The sequence below is a fragment of the Pteropus alecto genome, unplaced genomic scaffold (genome assembly GCF_000325575.1).
Source record: "Pteropus alecto unplaced genomic scaffold, ASM32557v1 scaffold206, whole genome shotgun sequence".
NCBI lineage: Eukaryota > Metazoa > Chordata > Mammalia > Chiroptera > Pteropodidae > Pteropus > Pteropus alecto.
Genome location: NW_006438906.1, coordinates 1,639,750 through 1,662,735, shown reverse-complemented (window position 1 = coordinate 1,662,735; position 22,986 = coordinate 1,639,750). Strand labels below are relative to the sequence as shown.

Below are 22,986 nucleotides of genomic sequence, written 5' to 3'. Positions count from 1 at the left end.
ACTCTGGACTTTGAAGGATGCAGAATTTGGGCTTCCTGGTCCCTTGAAGCAGCTAGAACCATCGGCAGCTATTCCTGCCACATTGGTCTAAAGTTCAAAACAAAGGAAGTGACTAACTCCTTTTCTCCCCTCAGTCCCCTTCTCACTCTAACCTAGGACACTGGCAGACAAACTGGGGACCAGATGAGAAATGCAGAGAGGCCCAGGAGTTTCACCATAGGTAAGAGTCGGGACAGGCAAGGGGTTGGATCTGCTCAGCCTGGAGGTGCTTACCTGGGAGGCTAGAGACAGAGCTGGGAGCTCCTAGGGAGTCTCACGGAAGCAAACCTTTTGTGTGAGGAAGGACTCTGTTCAAAGCCATCTAAGCATGAAACTGGTAGGTTGTAAGCTCTCCATCACTGGAGGATGAATGACTTCCTGGTGGGGCTGCTATAGGAAGGTCTAAGTGGAAGATGAGTGACAGGACCTAGACGACCTTTAAAGTTCCCCTTTCTTTATGAGATGATGTTCTTGCTTTAGGCCAGGAAGCCATCTTTAAATATTTGCTCTGCCTGGCTAAGCAATGGAAGGAGAGCCACTATCTGACTCAGAGGCAGCTGCGGGCTATGCAGTTCCTGAGGAGGGGCAGAAGGATCCTGAAGCTGAGTCATGGACGTCAGATTGGGCTGGGCTGCAGATCTCGGGCTTCTATAAATCTGTAGGGGTGACTGGCTACCTGGGGCCCCCAAAGGGGTTATTCTTGAACGAGAATCCTTCCCATTGACTTATTTAACTATTTTTACAACTTATCTCTAAGCTTGAAATCTTTCAAAATAAAAGTATTTTTTAAAAAACACTGAAATTTTGATTCAAATATTTTTGAGTGAGGTCCAGCATCTGTAGTTTTAAATTCTCCCCTGGGAAATCTAATCTGCAGATGGAGCTGAAAATCATTGATGTGAATGAATTAGAGAAATACATATATAAATAAAATGTTGTTATTCTTTTAATAAATCAGAAATTCTTTGAAAGCAGATAACCAAATATTCATATATATTATATAAATATGGGGTAGTTTTAATTAATTAATTTATTTATTTATTTATTTATTTTAGGCGAGGCAGCCCTTGGTTAACCTCACAGATTGCAAGGACCTTGTCAGCTTACAATCCCTTATTTTTTATTTTTTACTCCTACAACACCTGGTCTTCCGAGGTGGTCTCCCATCCAAGTACTAACCAGGCCCAACCCTGCTTAGCTTCCGAGATCAGATGGGATCTGGCTCGTTCAGGGTAGCATGGCTGTAGACTGGGGTAATTTTAGATATCGATTTTTCTTAAAAAGAATTTTGTCTACATTTAACCCATTAAAATGCAAATAGACAAATAAGACATGCGAAGCAGGAGGGCATCTTCTTTACAATGTTTTATTTGGCCCCTTTCTCCCTTCTGTCAGCTGTGCCTTCTTTGTGGTGCAAAACAAACAAACAAACAAACAAGAAAAATAAAATATTTCTATGTACATTTATACCTCATTTCATACTCAGCAAAATGTTTTCCTACCTGCTATCACCACTCTCATCTTCTCAGCAGCTCTATGAGGGACACAGAGACAGAATTATCCTCATTTTGTGCATGGGTAATTTAGGCCCAGTTAAGGAAAGTTGCTTTTCTGAGGTTGGCGGAAGCACAGAGAAAGGAATCCATGACTCCAGCCCCCTTTCTCTGTCTCTTGCCACCTGCCAGTTCTTCTTCTTATTATTTATTTCTGATTTTCCTCTTTTTTTCCTCTCTCTCTCTGACTTGGTTTCTCTGTTTTTCTCTTTCTGCTTCAATTTCCCTCTCCCTCTTGTTCCAGCCCTCAGACTGGCAGCAGATTTGCAAGCTGCACAATTTTCCTTACTCTGGAAATCTGACAGGCCCACGGGCACAGCCCCGTGCCACCAAGAGAGCTCAGTACCTCTGCCCAGAGCAAGCCCTTTCCGGATGCCAGAGTGCGGAGATTAACTGGATGAGGATCCTAGCCTCGCCATCTGGCCCCAGATAAGATAAGAGTAGGGATGGGCATTATAAACAGGCCCCTATCCTTCCCATGGCCTAGGCCTCAGCTAGCTGAGGCCACGTCAGCCCAGGACCAGCATGGCCATCCGCCTGTGGGTGGTCACTTTGGCTTTGGCTGCCCTCCTCATTGTGGACAGGGGTAAGTGGGCAGAGCCTGGATTCTCTGTGGTTTGGTGTTGGCAGGTGAGCTTGGGTTGGGGGTAGAGGCAGGGCCTGGAGCACTCTGAGTTCTCAGTTTTCTGCATATACCTTCTTTCTGCACCCCTCCATTATAGTGGGGAAATCCCTGGGCTAAGAGAAGGGAAATCTGGGTTCAAAAATGACCTAGAATTGTAAAAATCCCCTCCCCTCTTGGGGCCTCCTTTTGTCTGTAAGTGGGAGGTTATTCTAGTTTAAAGCTGCATAGAGCAACTTCTAAACTAAGGAATCAGGGAGGCAGAAGGGAACAGGCCTACCTCAGAGGACATAGGAAAGGCTGCAGGTGGTGGGTGCTGAAGGAAGCCTGCTCCAGGTCCTCTGAGCTCCTGTCTGCTCTGACTGGCTACGGCCAGGGGACTGAGAGCAACCATGTGAACATGTGGGAACCCTCTTCCTGGGAGCACTTGCACTGGACTGGACACATGTAGCTGGAATGGGGCCTCCTCAGGGCCTGGGGCACTTTTGCAGTCTTACACTTGCTGTGTATCAGGCATTTTTCTGGGCCCTGAAGGCCTATCAGTGAGCAAAACAAAAAAGGACTTCCCTGATGGAGCTTTAATCTAATAGGGTAGGAGGGACTGGAATTGACAATAAACAAGCTTCCCTGATGGAGCTTTAATCTAATAGGGTAGGAGCGACTGGAATTGACAATAAGTGTAATGTACATTAAACAGTATGTTAGAAGGTAGTAAAAGCTAATGAAAAAGAATATGGGCAAGGGTGATAGGGATTGAGACAGTGTTGCAATGACAAATCAGGGGAGTTCTCCCTCAGAGGCTCGTGTTTGAGCAAAGCTTGAAGGAGGTGAGGGAGTGAGCCACATGGATATCTGGGAGAAGACTATGCCAAGTGGAAGAAATAGGCAGTGCAAAGGCCCTGAGGTAGGAGCATATCTGGAGTGTTTGTGGTATAGCAAGGAGGCCAGTGCAGCTGGAGGGGAGTGAGAGGCAGGATTCAGAGTGATGGGAGGGGAGATAATAGAGGCAACTGGGAACTATACTGAGAAAGGCCTTGAAGGCCAAAGTAAACTTGGTTTTTCCTCTGAGTGAAATGGGAGGCACTGAAGGTTTTTGAGCAGTTACATGGTAAAAGAATTGCTCTGGCTGTTGTTGAAAACAGACTAAAGGGGAAGCAGGGATACTATTTAGGACCCACCTAGACAAAGCTGTGATATTACAGAACAAGGCCCAGGAAGACATCAAGGCCATTGAGCTCATGGCCAGTCAAACACACATTTCCCCAGTTGAAGATATAGACCCAGAGGCTGGGACCACAGAAAGTGGGTCTGGGGGCTCTGGCCCAGCACAGCCTGCTTACTCTCAGGCTAGCTTTCCTTCCCTAAGTACTTCTCCTGTTGAGAATACTGAGGAGGCCTGCCCTGGAGAGAGTCCTTGTGCCCATTTCAGATTCCTGCCTTGGCTGAGTGAGAAGGGGACACCAAGGTCAAGTGCAGTCTGAGGGGTAAATACAACTTATTCCCACATCCTCCAGGAAGAAACTCTTGACACCACAGAGTTCTGAACTCCTCCTCAAAATGCACTTTAATGGTAAATTCTTGAACATTTGCTGTGTGGGGAGCACTGCCACATGGGGGCAGACAAGGGAGCCCCAAGGAGCTCAGGTCCATATGGAGGCAGGAGTGACCCAGTGAGGGAGACAGAATGTGGTGGCATGAAAGCAGCTGCTATGGTCTGAATGTGTGTGGCCCCCAACATTCATATGTTAAAATCCTAACCCCCAAGGTGAAGATTGGGAGGTGGGATGTTTGGGAAGTGATTAGGTCATGAAGTCAAAGCCTCATGGGATTTGTACCCTCATAAAAGAGGCCCCAGAGAGTTCTCAAGCCCATTCCACCAGTGAGGACATAGTACGAAGGCACCGGCTATGAACCTTGCCAGACACTAAATCTGCTGGCACCATGATCTTGGATTTCCCAGCCCCCAGAACTATGAGAAATAAATGTTGTTTATAAGCTACATAGTTTATGATATTTTTGTTATAGCAGCCCAAACAGACTAAAAGAGAAACCTAAATCTGGGTCTGCTCAAGAAACTCTGGGGGATATCAGGAAATCTGGATGTGGCATCTGAGCCTTGAAAGCAAGGTATGAATCAATAGGAAGAGAACAGGAATAAAGACATTCCAGGCAGAGGGAATAGTATGAGCCAAAGTAGAGCCTCTTCTGGGAAGAGTAGGCAGAGAGGAATAACTGGGGTGTAGGGACATGAAGAGGTGTACAAGGAAGTGAGTCCAGAAGGAAGTTTGGGATCAGTTCATGCAATGCCCTAAACATAAAATGAAGGAACTCAGTGATCATGACAGAGATCCATGGAAGGGCTTTATATCTTTTTAATGTTTTTTTTTGTCCCCTAACAGTTACATACCATGAAATGCACAAATCTTATCAATGAATCTTATTTAATGAGTTTTGACAGTGCATATATCTGTATAACCCAGACCTCTATCAAGAAATAGAATATTTCCATCGCCCCAGAAATTTCCTCTTCAGTCAATCCCTACCCCCAACCCACCCCTAGAGGAAACCACTGCTCTTTGTTTCACATTTGGACTTTTCTAGAATGTCACATAGAAAATTGCATTTATCCCCAGGATGCCCTTGATCTTGACCTGCACACAGTACGTAGTTTTTTGCGTCTGGCTTCTTTGGCTCAGCTTCTTTTGAGATTCAGCCATGTTGGTGCATCATCAGTTGTTTGCTCATTTTTATTGCTGAGTTGTATCCCACTGTATATGTGTAACATAGTTTATCCATTCTCCTGTTGAAGGACATCTGGTAATTTCCAGTTTTGGCAACTATGACATAGAAGGGTTTTGAACAGTGTGGAGATAAGGCTCAATTTGCATTTCGATGTCCCAATACCGGGACACCAGAGGTCACTTAGCTTCAGTTCCTTTCTCTCTCTCTACCTTGGAAATCTCTTATAGTAGCATTCCCAGGAAAAACTAAAACCATAGTGATGGAGAGAACTCCACTTCTGGAGATAGCCCCCTTCATTGAGGCATAGCTCCCACTGAGAAAAAATTCCAAAACCCAAACCTGCCCTTCTGAAGCCTTCTCGTACTGATGGGGTCTGCTCTCTGAGGTTAGGAAGAGCTCATCTCTCCCTTGGCCCCAAGACAGCCCTTCAGAGACTTCAAGAAGTATTCACCCTTCTCCAATTTACCTAGACACCTTTCCTTCCTCCTGTGGTGTTAGATACAGCTCCTGTTCCCTCATTCACCTGTCAAACTTGTCAGTCACATCACAGTGTTCTCAGGTCCTGTAAGCAGTTCAGCCAGATCTTGAGGGACCCTGGGCACACCTGTGTGTGTGGAAAGAGCCAGGCTGAGGAGTGACAGACCATTGTGCAAATCCCAGCTCTGCTCTTAACAAACTGTGTTGCTTTGCCTGAGCCTTTCATAGGTTGGTCAAGTTCCCCAGGAAACAGACTCAGATCTGCATGCAGTTTATGGGGGAGTGCTGATGGGGATAACACCTGTGAAGGATGAGGAATTGACTGTGATGCAGTGCAACAGAGGCCTCTGATGATACTATGGGGAGCTTTGGAGCTGGGGTGGCCTTCCGACATTGTTCTGAACAGAGAAGAGGGGTTTGGGCCATGGTACCCACATCAACCTGTCATTGGATATGGGCTGTTCCCAGGTAGGGGATGTGACTGACCTTGGGCAAGGTAGCTCTGTTCTCTGGGGTTAATTCTGAGGAAGGGACTCACTATGAGTGGCTAATACTCTTGGCAACTGAGGAAATGAATGCCTCAGTCCTGCAAGTGGGCTCTAGGTAACAGATCACAGCATCCACTACTGTCTCTTTTCCTGTTACATAGTAATGAGAGAGGTGTGAAGAGTAGTAAGATCGTGTATTCTCAATGTCTGGCACACAGTAACTGAATTATTTTTATTATTACATGAGACATAACAATTCCAGTGGAATTTGACTAATAAGGAATAGGCTGGACTGTCACATCCCCCTAATTCTAGACTTTCTGTCTCTGTTCATGTAACCCAAGGTTACAACAGCTTTCTGGGAGCCCGCCTTTCTGGTGACTCACTACATTTCCTTGAGGAATTCCAGATTGTGTAGTGTCTGGAAGAAGGCGTCCTCAGACCACCGGACCTGGGGCCTAGAGCTAACATCACCTAATTCTTGCTGTTTTGCCTTTCAGAAGTGCCAGTGTCAGCATGAAAGTTCATCTTCTCAAGAATGGTAAGGCAGCCGCTTGCAGTTCTGGCTTTCCCTCTGCAGAGGGAGCCCTCCCATCCATGCTGGGAAATAAGCATTTTCCTTTACACTGCTCCTATGGCTCCATGGTGGCCAGGGTGGCCTCCTGAGCCTGTGTATTTCCAAGGCTAGTCCTTCCAGGCTGAGCAGGCCCAGGTCTGAAAGTCTCAAACCTGACATCAAGGCCCTTGAGAGATCTGTCCCAATCTGGCCTCCAAGGCCCCTGCCAACAGTGAGATTCCCCCTACCCAAACTGAGCAGAACCAAGGGCACTCTGCTTTGTATAATACAGGACAGGCCACAGAGTTCCGGCCAAAGGAGTGACCTGGAACATTAAATGGCCCTGTGGAGATACCAGCCTCCCCACCTACACCCCAACATCTATCCCTTCACTCTGGAGCACAGACACCAAGTTATCCATGAACACTGATTCCATCTTGACCCTGGGTCTGATGTCCCCAGGGATTCCAAGGCAGTGGTGGTGGCCTCCTTGAGACCCTCAACCTACCCTTCAGATATGTGAGTGAGAGACTCAAAGCCACCTTTCCATCTAGAAGCTTCACGATTTTCACCATCAGCCCATCAGAACCCAGCCCCACTTACTCTATGTCAGACAAAGAGCCAAATACTGTACATATATTATTTCAATTAACTCTATGTGAAAATACTTTTAGAGTGTTTGCAGATGAGAAAACTGAGGCTTGGAGAGTGGACATAGCTCACCCAAGTTTACACAGCTAATTGGTGCCAAACTCGGGTCTCTTGGGCCTGAAGCCTTCACTGCTACATCGTACTGCCTCCCTTCCCCGTCCCTTTCCCAGGCCCTGATCCCATCCTCAACTAGTTCTGAGCCTGACCTCAGGCCTGGCCCAAAACCTTTTGAGGCTGAGCCTCAATTAAGTCCTAAGCCCTGTCTCATTCCTCTCGCCTTCCCACACTGGTGGCCTGATAGGTTATATAAGCCAATGTGAGTTCAGGAGCCCCAGTCCTAAGCCCTGTCTCATTCCTCTCGCCTTCCCACACTGGTGGCCTGATAGGTTATATAAGCCAATGTGAGTTCAGGAGCCCCAGGGGAGGAGGGGCCTCCTGGGAATTAAGATGCCAGCAGCAGGGGTTCCAATTAGACTATGTGAGGAGTATATGAACTCATCCCCAGATGCTTAAGGGCACACACTCACTCCACGCACATAAACACATGCATACTTGGAAGCCTGTATACTTGGACTCAGTAGATACAGGTACACACTAATGTACACACAGTCACAGCCACACACATGGTCATGCATGCACACACAAATAAACATGCCAAGGGGCCCTGAGTGGTTGGTTTCATGCTCCCTGGACCCACACTGGCTCTTCCATGAATCCTGAATCTGGCTCCTCCATGGCACCCCTCTGGCTCTAAGCAGAGCCCCTAGGTTCTTCCTCCCTGCCTCTGAATCCCTGAGTGCCCTCCCTCCCTTCTTCTAGCCCATCTGTGAGCATATGGCAGAGTCTCCGGACTGTTCCCAGATGTCCAACGTGGTCTGCGGCACTGACGGGGTCACATATAACAGCGAATGCCAGCTCTGCTTGACCCGGATGTAAGTCCACTCTGCTTGCTGGGATGGGCCCTATCTCTGGTGCATACAAGTCTGAAAGAAACGAGACTTGATCTGCATCTCCTTTCATATACACTTGACTGGAAAAGAGTATTCCAACATTCGCCCCTAACAGAATGAGCAAAGGACATAATTCATGCACACGGCTCCAAGCAGAAAACCACAGCTGATTAAGAGGTTAAGGGTAAGGGCGGAAACCCTGGGTTTGATTCCTTGTTCTGCCCCTGACCTCATTTGTTCATTTATTCTTCTAGCCAACAATTATTTATTGAGCACCTACTATGTTCTAGGCACTTGGGATACAAGAGGGCATAATAAGCTAGAGAGCATCACTGGCTTCCTGGGGCATAAGGTCAGTTTAAGGGGAAAGCCAAGCTGATAGTTAGCCAATTGCAGCATAGAATGCTAAAGGCTCCAATGGGAGTGCACAGCGTTCTGTAGATGCAGAGCAAGGGCAGGGAATACTTCCCCAAGGAGGGGACACCTCAGCTCAGCTCTGAGGGTAAGTAGAAATTAGCTAGGAAAACGAAGAAATAAAGGAAGGTAATGCCAAGCAGTAAAATGAGTTTAGAAAGGTCTAGGAGGGAAAGAAATTTTGTATTTGAGGCACTATAAAAAGTTGGATATGCTGGAGCATAAAGTTTAAAGAATAGGGGAGAGGCAAGAAATAAGTCTAGAGAGGTGGGCAGAGCCAGAATATGACCTTGGTATGTCCGATCACTCATTTGGTCTCATGTCTTCATTAATAAGACCCTTGAGCCGGGCAGAGCTAAGTGAGATCATGGAAGAGGAGAAAGTTTTTAGAAGCTGCAATGCTCTATACAGATATGCAGAAGAGCAGCAGGGCAGTCCTAATTTAAAGATCATGATTACTAAACACTCATGGTTATAAGAGGGAGAAATGACAGGATGTGAGGGGTGAGGGGGTACAGGGAGGAGGCAAAAGCAACATGCTGTTTTCTAACTTGTGGCTTTGGGCAGTTGGTGGTGCCATGTGCCAAGAGGGATGGGGGATATAGCAGGTTCGTGGGGCAATGATGTTTGTGGACAGATGTTCGTGGCAATGATGTTGAGCCTCTGGGACATCCCAGTTGAGGTATGCCTAGAGTTCAGCACAGAGGTCTGGGCCGGAGATAGATTTGCTGCCTGGATCAGCAGGCATTAGTTAAAACCCCAAGAAGCCGAAATCTCCCAGGGGGAGGTTGTATAAGAGGGAAAAGCTATAGGATGTGTTCAGGGACCCCTGGGACCTGCCCTGTACCATAAACTGAGTGGGCGGGTAGGGTTCAGCCGTGTGTCTGGGTGGACTGCACCAGGGTCCCTGAAGGGTATGTGTAAGTTCCTGAGGAGGTGGCCTCACCCCTGTTTCCTGTGATCCTAGAAAAACCAAACAAGACATCCAGATTGTGAAGGATGGCCAATGCTGATCCCACAGGAGCCTCTTATGCCATGACGCTTCAGGATGGAGAACAGTGGTGGAAGTGGAGAGGATGTGACATGAAATAAAAGATCCAGCCTAACCCAGTCAAGTGGGCCAGTGTCTTTGGGGACTTTGGGGAGGCAGTTGTGGGAGCAGTGGGGGATCTTGCCCTGTCCTCCCTACTCTGAAACTGATATCCCCTCCATTGCTCTGGTGCTCCTCAATCCTGTCACATGCCTCATAGATATCCCAGGTATTTTTTCCCACTTTTTGAGAGGCCGGCCCCTGGCCCTAGGACTCTCTCTGCCCAGTGCTCCTGTCTGTCCCAGCCTGGCCTGTCATTGAGGCCAAGAACCTAGGTGAGATCTATACCCTCCGCCAATGTCAGGGTGCATGGACAAGCTTCGGAAGCCTTGTTGAGGGTTCCACAACTCCTCATGGCTTTCTCCCTAGGTAAACCAGCACCCCAGTGTCTCTCTCTCTCTCTCTCTCTCTTTCTCTCTCTCCTCTCTCTCTCTCTCTCTCTCACACACACACACACACACGACATGAACACACCACAGCTGATATTCAGGTGGTATACATGGTACAACTGAACTACTTGTTAAAATATTGAACTAGGTCTATAATAATTGAGACAGGTGCTGCCCCAAGCCTTTGATGTCCCCCTGCACCCTGGCCACCCTCAGCATGATGACTCCAGACCTTGCTCTGCTCTTTTGGTCAACATCCACTCTGATGCGTTGTTAAATATGTTGACATTAAACACAACCCCAGGCATACACAGCACATATACACTCATACAATGACCCGCAGGAACATACAACATTCAGAAATCTCAAGAGGCTCCAGCCTGTGGTACACATCAAACATCTTCTCTTTAGGCCAAAGCCCATAGGAGAAACTTCTTGATAATGGTGTGGTGGGGAGCAGTGTAGAGAGGGGCCTGGCCAGGAGGGAGAAATTTCACATGGACTTGAATTCCTGCTCTAGGGTGGACAGATAACATAGAAAATGCTCTGTGGGAAAACACACACACTAAGGACTGGGAGGAAAGTCAGGGCAGGGGAGGCAGGAGCCAACATTCCCTGAGCCACAGAAATGGAAACCTAAGTAGTAATTGACGCTGATAGAGTCATCACTATTATGGGCCCTTCTACCACTACTGATAGAAACTCCTGTTTCCCACCTCAGTATGAATAATATAGGATTAAGTTTGGCCCCGAGAAACCAAAAAGCCAAAATAACAGTGGTTTAAACAGAAGTTTTTCTTTCAGATCTATGTAGTATGCCCAACTCCATGCTCCTTTTATATTGTTACTCTGACATTCACATCAGTTTCCATCTCAAGGTCCAATACAGCTGCTCCAAATCCAGCCATCATGTCTGCATTCCAGCCCACAGAGAAAAGGACACACTACTGAAGATGCTTCCTATAAGATGTATGCATCGTTTACATCCCATTGGCTAAAATGTAGTCTCTTGTCCATGCTAGCACAAGGAGACTGGGTAATAGAGTTTTTAGCTGGTTGGCCATGTGCTAAGCTGCAAATTAGTTCATTTATTGTAGGAGGAGAGCGTATATTTGTGACATCTAAAAGTCTCTGCTCTAAGTGGGATGCCCCTCTTTCATTCAAGTGGCACAGCTCGGCCAACCTTGTCCCTAGTGAAGCCCTTCCAAGTTTCCGCTCACACGATGAGGAATCACAAAGATTATACCTGAGCAATGTACCAGGCACCAAGGTGGAAAAAATACCTAATTCCCCACTTTGGAAACTGTGGCCTTATCTCTGGGAACCGCCCTGAAACATAAGTGTGGGCTCCTAAAGGCCCTATCAATGGCACATGACCCTGCTGCCCTGGCCATTGCAGATCTGGCCAAAAGATTCTTCTGGATTTTTCAAATTGGAAACCAGGATACAGAGGCAGTTCCTCTCTAGCAATGAAGTTATAAAATGTGCAAAGTAGGAGCTGCTGGCAGCCATGTTTCCTACTTTGTGGAAGAAGCAAGATTGAGGGAATGATGCTGACATATACAGCTGACCTTGAACTTTCCCGAGTTACATGAGATAACCTGACATCCTGCCAATAAATTTTCCATTTCAATAATCTCTTTGAAATTTCCGGTACTTTCAACTAAAAGAGGACTACTTCCAGACAAAGAAGGGCTTCTCAGATGAGTTAACCTTTAAATTGTGCCTTGGAGAATAATTAGAAATCATTGACCAAACAGAAAATATATGTGAGAATCTTCCTGCTCTGTAAGGCTGAAGGAAATTTGTGGGATCAGAGCCTCATTTGTTCCCCCACAGTAGGACTGATTATGTCCCAGGAAAGCAAGCAAGTGAGATGTTCTCTCCCTGTTCACAGGCATAGGTACCCTGTGGATGGGCAGGTCTGCATGTAAGGGCCAGGTACACAGGCCTCAGTCACCACCCTGCACATCTGTTGCATAGCTCACACCTTATGGCCTCTTTTTCAACCCTTAAATAAGATGATGGCTATTGATGCTATAAATCCCAATGCTGATGGAGCTTCAGTGGCGGAGTGGATTTTCACTATTGATGTGTGCATTCAACAGTCATTCGTTCTCCAAAAATTTATTGAGCATCTACTATAAACCAGACAATATGCTTCAAAAAGATGCTATTAACAAAACAAAGTAGCTCCTTAACCCAAGGAATTTACATACAGTCCAGTGTTAAAGGCAAATATTAAATAAAATAATCCCATAAAGAAATCATCACAGACTATGATACATGCTGCAAAAGAAAAGTTATGGCAAGCTGTGAGAGGGGACTTGATATGTTCTCAGACAGTAGGTAAGGTTTCTCCAAGGAAGAGAGGTTTAAGTTCTGAAGGATGAGCAGGAGTTACCTAGGAAAGGGGTGAGAGTGAAGGAAGGGTGGTGAGGAGCTGTCCAAGAAGACCAGAGTGTGTAAAGAGCCCAGGATAAAAGAGGGTAGAGAGCATATGAGGACCTGAATGAAGACCAGAGCAGCTGACCACAAACAGCAAACAGAAGAGTGGCCTGAGATGAGCTAAAAGAGGGTGTAGGGTAAGGATTTTGGCCTTTATCCTAAGAAAAATTGGAAGCCATTGGAGATTTTTAAGCAAGGGAGTGACATAAGATTTGTACTTAATAGTCACTCAAGATGCTCTGTGGAGAATGAACTGAAGAGGACCAGAGAGGAAGTGGAGAGACCAATATGGGAGACAGAGGGAGAGGAAGAGAGAAAATGAGAACACATAACCCTGTGTTGGCTGGGAGGCAGGACTGTAGAGATTAAGAGCATGGGCTCTGGATCAAACTGCCCAGACTGGTGTTCTGGCTTTGCTACTTACTCTACGACCTTGAGCAAATTATCTAAGCTTTCTCAGTTTCCTCATCTCTAAAATGGGATAGTATCTGTTTACCTTCTAGGTTGTATGAGAATTAAACAACTAATACATCTAAACTACTTAAAAGTTATCTGGAACACAGTGACTTTTCATTAAATGCTGTGTCAAACAGCTACCACATAAAAACAGGTAACTACCAAACTGCTCTAATTATAGTCGGGGGTAGGATCGGCTGGGCCCTGAGCCTCATGCACTTCTCTATCCCTACCACAGCCTTCTCCTAGGTCCCACCCACGCAGTCCTAAATTCCTGGGGATTCAGTGATGCCCTCTCTGCCAAATAAGGTTGGCTTCAGAGTGGCCTGTCAGGAACTTGTCTCCTGGGCACTGTGTGAAAAAAATGGGGTGACAACAGCTGACCATTTAAAAAATTCTAGCACACAGGGCCACTCTCAACTTTATTAAAATTATGACTAGAACCAGAGACTTTTGCTTCTCATACTTCAAAGAAAAGTTTAAACACTCTTCTGCTTGATTTGTATACAAACTGTTTTTTAAATAACAATGAGTGGGGGTGGGGTGGGGTGGGGTGGGCGGAGTGAGGCCACAAGAGACAGAAACAGCCTTGAAGGAAATATAATCTCAGAAGGCTACTGCTAACAGAAATGCCTTTGAAGGAACTCTTGAGAAGTTTACAGTTGCCTGTCTTACTCACTCTGGCTCCCCTCTCTTCCTTTCCTGAGCCATGGTTCTGACCTGGTTTCAAGTAGAGATTCAGTCAACACTGGGTTCCAACCTTCCACAGATTTGCTTAGGCACAAGAACGTCCACGCATCAGCCACAGGCCCCACCCCAGGAATAAACCCCTAGAGATCTCGTGGCCTGTGGCTGGGCAGAGTTATTGGGAGGTGAGGACAGGGTCTGTGAACCAACGACCCAGCCAACTACTCCAGAATTAGGTCACGACGAGGGATACTTGGACTACCTTTGTGCCAAACACCAGTTCCGAGCCATTCCCAACACTCCTGACCAGATGCAACCTCCGGTGATTCTGGTTTACAGCTATGGGGCTACAGGATCACAAAAGCACAAACGCCTCAGGTATCTGAAGACCAGGGTGGCCTATGTACCGGAACTACGTCAGGATGAATGAGAGCTCTCACTAGTCTAAAGAAAGTACCCAAAAGTCAAAAGAGCTGAGAAGACTTGGGCAGGGTAGGCCATCCCCAGACAAGGTGGGCTGCTGGATAGCACAGCTGCACAGAGACAGATGAGAAAACAGACAGGAGCTCTACTTAAGATTGTAAAGACAATACTTGTTCATTGAGAACAGGTGTAGGAGAAAGAAAACTGGTAATTGGCCAATTGTCCCCAGCAGCTCTAGAGAAATCCGGTATCTTCTGTTCCAGAGAGGGCAGAGTGGGTAGTGCTGTTCGTCAAGGCAGTACAGCCTCTCTGTCTCCACCTCACCTCATTCGGCCAGGGCCAAGTTTGTAGATTGCAGGCGCTCTGTCTCCTGGCAGATGTTCTGCTCCACTGTGTCGCACTCAGCTAGAAAAGCCTAAAGATAAATGTAGTGTGGTGAGGGCCCCTCCAGGGCTAGCCAACTCCTGCTCATGCAAGGCTCTGTGTTCAGCCATTCTGGGGAACCCATGGGTGACTAAGGCTAAAACAGGCTGTGCAGGGATGGCCTGGGCTCCAAAGTAAGGAGAGGGAGATAGAGGAAAGCATAGGACCAGGATTTCTGACAATGCTGTAGGCCCACAACCCCCAGAAGGATGGTGAGGACAGGAAGCCTTGCCACTGCAATTCCACAATTTCAGTGCGGCACTGTACATATAAATGGTGCCTCCTGGAATTGTGATCTTCTAGTGATCTTCCTTCCCAATTAGTTTATATTCATATATATAATTATAACAACATGAAAGAAACAATTCTCTTATGTTCTGGGTTCATGCTGAGTAACAACCAAAAAAAGCCACACACACTTCTACTATATCCTACTTTGAACAGATAAATACACATACCAACTCATTATACTTTGTAACACTTATCACACAACTCACCTGAACCCTTTTCACCAAACCTTTCCTTTTCAATCTACTGTCTTTGAAATTTTCTGGCAGAATCTATGGAAGAATAAGTTGACACATAAATAATCTTCAGTGAAAATGGCTTAAGAACACATCAGAAATACCCACAGTACACAAAAGTCACAGGTCACCAATGTGAATGAGACATGTACTTTTAGAAATCATTTCTCTGGGTCTGTATCCTTCATGGCCCTTCCATGGCTCTCACCCTATAAAAGCTCCCTTGTTCTCAATGTCTAGGCCATAGGAACTGATCTGTAACAGTCTGTCCTTTCACTGTTTCCTATGGATGGATACTATATCCTAGACAGGCATAAGTTCACTATTGTAGAAAAAGCACCTTCTGCTGCTTCTTTACATCCCCCCTCACCCACCACTGAATCCTAGAGTAATTCGTCCTCAAGAATGAGGTATCATGAGACAACATAGCTGGACCTTGAGGGTATTATGCTAAGTGAAATAAGTCAGACAGAGAAAGACAAATACCATATGATTTCACTTATATGTGGAATCTAAAGAACAAAATAAACAAATAAAATAGAAATAGAGTCAGATATAGAGAACTGATGGTTGCCAGATGGAAGCCGGGTTGGGAGGCTGGGTGAAAAAGGTGAAGAAATTAAGTACAAACTGGTAGCTACATAGTTATGTCAAGTGAGTACTAGACTTACCAAGGGGATAACTTCATAAACTATATCAAATGTCTAACCACTATGCTGTACACTTGAAACAAATATAAAATATTGAATGTCAACTATAATTGAAAAAAAAGAAGCTGGTGTAATTTGTCAAATGATTTAGGAGTGAAGACACTGATATAACCAACTGGATATAAATCGACTTTAGGTAATAAGTAGCTTTAGGTAATAAGACTTTAAATAAAAAGACTTTAGGTGATAAGCAGAAAAAAAAAGGGAATATGGCCTCAATGATTCCCAACAGCCTCACAAGAGCTGGGTCTGACTGCATTCTGTACAGGAAATGAGCTTAGTGGAATATCAGTCACATGGATATCAGGAAAGTGAAGCCCTGTGTTTCTCTGACCATGAGACCATGGACCATTTGGATCTCAACTTCATGACGATTAGATGCTACTAGCGTACATAAACAAAAAAGATAAAAGCCCTATGTTGGTGGGATGTGAGTGCCTAGAAATCAGGAAATGTCTTCAATAAGGGTAAGTTACTGAAAGCAAGAAACTGACAGAAATATAGTCAAAGGAAACTAGTTCTCAGTTGAATATTCACTTACTAGTGTGTCAATCTCCTCCAAGATCTTCATAAACTGCTCGATTGTGGCTTTTACTCTCTTATCAAGTTTACAGAGAGCTTCAGCTTGCAAATCCTTGGCCAGAAAACCCTGTGAAAGAATAATGCAGTCTTGCAAGGTTTCCTTGAGGCTGATGGAAAACTCCAAGCCAAGCCAAGCCACTGATGAAGCAACCACACCCTGAAATCACATTCTCCACAACAGGCTGGGCTAGATATCAGATCCACAATTTCATCTCTTGGGGGAAAAAAAAACCAAAAAACAGAAAAGCTGGCCTTGGGTCACCCCAAGCACAGTAATAGGCCATTCTATCTCATGTGGCCCTCCTGAGATCTGGCTCTGGAGAAGCCAGAAGCATATACCTACACACACAAGGCAGATGATAACAGCACGGGATTTAGAGTTTGGCAGGTCTGGGCTTAAATTCTGACTTCTATTTGTTGGCTTATGATCTTGAACAAATTATTTAATCTATCTGTGCTTCAGTGTCCTCATTTTAAAAATGAAGATTATGATACCTACACCCCATAGCGTTACTATGAGGATAAAGGGGAATATATGTAGACCCTTAATATAATTTCTGACAGAGACATGTGCTAACAAATAGCAGCACTTACATTATTTTTATCAAATTGTCTTGCTGTTTATTTGCATTGTTTGGCCAAATGACCAGTTAGCTGGTGACAACAGGGATCTCTGAGGATGTTTATCAAAGCCGGAGTTACAGACGCATATTTGACAATGTGTAGTAAACATTAGCCAGCAATTCCAACTCAAAGAATTTATTCTACCAAAAAAATTAGAAATAATCAAAGAAAAAAAGATTTATGTCCAAGGACAGTCAAAGAAGCATTACACAAAATGGTAAAATAATGTTCGATAATGAACAATAGAGAATTGATTAGGTAAACCATGATACATTCATATACGATGAAATGTTATGCAAGTTTTGAAAAGTATGATTTTTTTTTTTTTATTATGGATCACTTCACAAATTTACATATCATCCTTGCACAGGGGCCATGCTAACTTTTTTATTATGGATCACTTCACAAATTTACATATCCTTGCACAGGGGCCATGGTAACCTCTGTATCGTTCCAATTTTAGTACGTGTGCTGCCAAAGCAAGCATAAGTATGATCATTTTTAATGATAGGAAACCATTCAGTTTTTTAAATCCAATTAAAAAACAATCCACAAAGTGTACATAACATCATACCAATATTTTTAGGATGGAAAAATAAATTTCAGTTTTTAGTAATGGTTATCTTTGAGTGGGGGCCTTATAGATAATTTTTATTTTCCATACTAGTGTCCATATGTTTTTATAAAAGTTATATATAATAATATGTATTACTTTTATAATTAAAACACAAACATACATCGATTAATGTTATAAAATGATAAGGTCAAAAAGAAATAAGTCGTTTGGGGCTGTTTCTAATCCTTACTTGGTTTCAGTACTCCATCCAATACAAGGAATTGAATTGGATGACCACCATGCTAAGATCATATTCAACTTGAACCTTCCAGGAATCAATAAAATGTTCTTTGCTTTGCTAAACACATTATAACAACTAGACTGAGATAAGTTACTTATTCTTTTTCAAACACATGATCCTAGCATGGCAGGTGCTCTCCTAGGAGGACAAATGGATGCTGGCCAGGGTTTGAATATAATAATGATTAACACTTACAAAGCACTTAGCATGTCTCAGGCTCAAACTACATTATTTGTCACAACCACTCTAGGAGGGAGGTACCATTATTTTTCCTTTTTAACAGGTGAGGAACTTGAGACAAAGGCAGACTTGCCCACAGTGATAGAAAGGATAGAGCCAGGACCTGAACCCAAGGAGTCTGACTACAGAACCTACCCTCATAACCATACATTTGTATCTCTACAAAATTCTTAGAGAAGGTAAAAAGTCGAAGTTCACAGAGAGTTACCTGCTGGATTCCAGTAAGCTCTTTATTCAACTCTTCCAGTTGGTTAGCTATTTTCTCCACAGACTTCTCCAATTCTTTCAGCTTCTTTAGTTCAACCTCTTCTTCTGGACTATTCTAAAATGTTTAAGAGTAAAATGAAGCTAATAATCATCAAGAACAATATCTTGTTCAGAAAAAAAATCTGACCACAGTTGAGCTAAAATACTCACCTAGAAAAAAAGCTTTAACTCTGCTGCTTCTTGGAAAGCAAGCCAGAGGGTTAATATTAAGGTTTTCTATCTACAGAGACTCTAAAGAGAAGGTATTAGGTAAACATTCTTGTAAAAGCCCTGACAGCTTAGGATTCACAGAATGGAGCCAGATTCAACTTCAGCCTGGAGCTGATCATCGATAACCAGACTAAAGCCTGAAGAATGAATAAGTAACAGTGTACATCTATGAGATGTCCAGAATGGTGGGACAGGTGGAATTCTACTATCTTTTTAAATAGAATTCCAAAATGTCACCCACCAACTGAGCTTTCCCATTTAATGTGATGATGTTGATAATGATAAATACTTTTATTAAGCCTTCCCTCTATGCCAGGACTATCCTAACCACTTTACCTGTATTATTGTTTTAAGCCTTATCACAATAAAATGAGGTAGGTACTATTTTAGATGATGAAATTGAGGTTATTATAAGGTTACCTAAGATTACATAGCCCGAAAGAGATGGAATTGAGATTTGAATCAGATTTGGCTCCACATAACCCAGAACAGCTCCAATCAGAGTTCCCATAGCTTCTTAAACCGCAACCTTTGGGTTCTGCCCATTGCCTATCACCATTCTCCTTGACCCATGAGCAAGAAATCAGAATATTTCCCATTCTCTAACCTAAATAATTGGTAGGCAGGGCCAGCAGCTACCTACTTTTATATTATTCCAAATTGTTCATATTCTCCTTCGTGGCCAAATTCTAAGTGCCAGTCACCTGGTAGTTCCAAGTCTGGAGTAGATTTTCTTTGCCTCCACTTTGCTAATCTCTACCCTCTCTCCACTCTGAGCCACCTCATTCCAAGTTAAGGGAACTTCATATGACCAACAATTCAATTCCACTGTGTCACAATGCAGGGCTGGCTCATAGCCTTAATCACCCCAGAGGCTACTATCCTCACTTGTCAACAACTGGCTCTTTTTCTCCCTAGGTTATTTAGTCTGAACCTTTCTTTCCAGCCAGAATGTTTTTCTCTTGTGAGGAATTTTAGTTAGAGAAAAAAAAAAAAAAAAGAAGTGGTTAATGGGAGAGAGGCTCCTAAAACTTGCACAGAGCACTTATTTTTTAAATCTACAGGTTTATTTTAACAAAATGTTTTCTTGTAAATTCCCCCGAAGTGAGTAAGGCCTGTTGCAGGGACTTTTTAACCAGACTGAGATCCACCACCAACACAAAAGCTGTGTTATTGAAGCAACACAACTACTTTTAATTCCCAGAGAGAAAGCCCTGACCAACAGGAGCCAGAGGGCATAAGAACAAAACTGGTCATCCCAACAAACAAATGGAGACTACATCTGTTTAAAGAGAGCTATTTCACTAATGTAGAATGTAGATCCCCAATTTACCTTCTAAACAGAAATACACATAAAAGACCTTAGTCATTTGATTTAGGGGTATTCTGGTGGAAAAAGCAATTTACCTTTTTCCCAATTAACATGACCCGGCAACCATTTTGTATCCCAAGTGCAGACAATGGCTTCTCCAGTTCTTTCAGAGATTTTCCTGAAGAGAAGAAAGTTATGCCAAGTTGTAACAATTGCACAACACTGAAAATAGATTTCAGCAAGAGTACAGGAGATAAACAAGTGTGTTCACTAATGAGAAGAGGATAAATTGGTGTAACCTTTTTAGAAGTGTCTTGACCCAGTAATTTCACTTCAGATACTTATCCTAAATAAATAACTGGACATGTGCCCGCACAATAACTGTTATTCAATAATTTTCAGTGCAACTTTATTCATAATAGTGAGAAACTGGAAAGAGCCAAAAATTCAGGAATAGGGGACTGATTAACTATCAGTACAATAGAATACTTTGTAGGCATTAAAGCTCATTTATTCAGGAAACTTCAGTGCCACAACAAATGGTGATGACCTGGTGTCTGTTATAAGAAAAAACATTACTAAAACTGTATAATCAATATGATCCTAGTTTTGTCAACCAAAAAAAAAAACAAAACACAAATCTGCACTTCAAGATCCCAGGACAAACAAACGAAAAAAGGCTGGACAGAAATATGCTGAAATGTTATGAGGGGTTTTATCCAGGAGAACATTTTCTTCTTTGTGCTTTCTCTATTTTAAAACTTGGATTTCTATTACCTTTACAATTTTAAAATGAAATCTTTTTAAAAAGACAAGGAGTTACACTATGAAGTATAAATAAAAATGTTTTCCATCACTAAATTCTTTATGACTGGCACCAAATAGGGTAAATTTGGCCCCATAAGATACCAAAATAATGGGTTCCCATGGTAATGGGAAGACAGAGGATGGCATTGGGGAAGGGGTGGGTCCTGGCAGAAATCAGCATCATTCACTGGGCCTGCCACAGCCAGGCCCTTGATAAGTTTGCATTAGACACATAGCAGTATCTCTGCCTTCACAGAGTTTGTTGTTCTAATAGAAAAATCAGATGTTCAGCAACTATGAAAACAATTATTTAATAGTAATTTCAACATAAGTTATGCCGAACTGGAATGTGATATGACCATACAATGGGAAGAGGATCTAACTTAGCCAGGGAAGACTGCCCATGTGCTTCATCGAAAATGGTAAGATTTCTGCCACCCTCATATGACTTCATATATCTGTCCAAACGTTAGGAAGTATCCAGTACACAGTAAGTCTTCAATAAATATTTGCTGAAAGAATAAATGAATAAACAGCAAATAAGAACTGTCCCAGTTTGAAAACTGAGCGTTACCATTAGGTAAGGTAAAGCAGTTTTAAATAGGCCTTTTAGCCATAAGGGCTCAAAAGCTGGAAGAGAAATGCCTACCCTTAAATATGAGTTTCTGAAAAGGTAGTGGGACCCCTGTGGCCTCTTCAACAACTTGGGCCAGGTCTTGGACAGTTGGTTCACTAGAGCCTTGTTGTGGAGTAACATGAAGATCGTGCTTTTCATTGCCTGAGGAGAGAGAAAAGCATTCGATAAAGAAAACTTTTTCATATTATCCAATATAGGCTGATACTTTATTATACTTATTTACCCTGCCTTCAAGGCCCAGTTCATATGCCACTTACTCCAAATAGCCTGTCCCCTCATCTGCCCAGCCTTCCTCTGGTGACCTGCTCAGATTTTTGTTTCCTCTATCATGCTAATAACATTTTAAGCACTTAACATGCACAAGGGTCTGATTAGGATCATTTCATGCATTACTTTATTTAATCCTAGAACAACTCTAATGAAGTAGGTACTACCTATTTATTCCTCTTTTCACAGATAAGCAAACTGTGAGTTCTGTTCAATTAAGACCTGCCTATGGAGACCCAACTGTGGAGTCAAAACTTAACCCAAGTCCATGCTTTTCATCACAAGCCATGTGCCTCCCATGGCCTGACTGCCTTATATTTTGTACTGTACTGGGCTTCCTTTCCACTGCTACAATAGGCAAAGGACTGTTTTTCCTCCAAGTCTTTCCCACTGGGCACACCTGGGCACATGGTTGGTGCTCAGTAAATAGGCAAATTAGTAAATAAACTCAAACAGCAAAAAATTTCTTTTGTGAGCAGATCTGTCATTTCTTTTCTAGGTATGTGGACAGTAAGCCTGTGTCCAGTGCATTAGGCCAAGCCTTGAGCCCACTCAACAAGCATGGAGTCGGCAGAACAGGTGTTACCAACTCTACTTCACAGAGAAGAAAGCAGATGCCTAGAAAGGACACATCCCAAGGTCATTCAAAATTGGGGGATCTAGAATCCTGGTCTCCAGATTCTGAGGTCCTGGGGTCCCCCAGGGTTGGTCCTGAGGAAACCTCACCAACTCAGCTCTTCGCTGAATTGACTGTTTAGTTCTGTGTCAACTCCATCAGTAGGCAGACCCAAAGAGTGCCCAGAGTGTATGCTTGCTAGGACCCAGGGCCCACTCGAACAGCAGACATGAGTTCAGACTCCACACACATAGGTGTCCAGATACACAGCAGTCATCATACACATGGCCAAATAGAAGCCTAACAAAAAGATCCACAATAACTGTGCAGGCACACGCTAACACATACAACCAGGACCACGACATGAGCACCGACATCGTAGATGAAGCAAACGGCCTGAGACAAAATACAGCGGCCACATAGAAAAGCTGATCCAAGACCTGCACAAAAACCGGCTCCACGAACACAAACAAGCACCTACACTTCCGGACGCCGGGACAAACACAGAACACGAGTTTCCGGAAGACACGAGGCCAAACCCACAGACTCCGCAGGACTTTCGTAGCCCGGCACAGAGCCCACCCGGCCACCCGTGCTCACTGTGGGTGACGGTAACGATGAGCCCGGCTGCCGCCATTTCCTCACTCTGGGCCACCTCTTCGCTTAGGGCTACCTCTTCGCTTAGAGTCACTTCTTCGCTCTCAGTCACCTCTTCGCTCCCGGTCACGTCTTCGCTCCCGGCCACTTCTTCGCTCCGGGCTGAGCGAGGCCGCACTTTCTTCTTCACCCGCGGCCTGCGAGCGCCGGCGGCGGCGCCCCTGGTGGATCCCACATGCCCTCTGGCCACACTCTGGACAGATGATCTCTGAGAATGAGGCCGACCGCGCTCCGCTGGGGGCACCGACTGGCGCGACTCCCGGCCGAG

General features: G+C 44.2%; 2 protein-coding genes and 2 pseudogenes across 2 annotated transcripts; 1 reads left to right on the top strand and 3 right to left on the bottom strand.

The window, feature by feature from the left end:
* Positions 1–1,169: 1,169 nt before the first annotated feature.
* Positions 1,170–1,288, bottom strand: LOC112483133 (annotated as a pseudogene).
* Positions 1,289–6,442: 5,154 nt separating this feature from the next.
* On the top strand, positions 6,443–9,603 carry SPINK4 (serine peptidase inhibitor, Kazal type 4). The gene is made up of 3 exons (XM_025049685.1): positions 6,443–6,462; positions 7,948–8,060; positions 9,460–9,603. Exons 1-3 carry the CDS (start codon positions 6,460–6,462, stop codon positions 9,503–9,505), a joined length of 162 nt encoding a protein of 53 aa, XP_024905453.1. The 5' UTR covers positions 6,443–6,459; the 3' UTR covers positions 9,506–9,603.
* A 2,479-nt stretch (positions 9,604–12,082) lies between these two features.
* BAG1 (BCL2 associated athanogene 1) lies at positions 12,083–22,986 on the bottom strand (the record flags this gene model as incomplete). Its single annotated transcript, XM_006916115.2, has 7 exons — positions 12,083–14,400; positions 14,906–14,968; positions 16,184–16,291; positions 18,154–18,267; positions 19,830–19,912; positions 21,191–21,319; positions 22,662–22,986. Coding segments are annotated over 7 exons (912 nt in total), but the record flags the coding sequence as incomplete, so codon positions are not given.
* Positions 17,174–17,331, bottom strand: LOC112483135 (annotated as a pseudogene).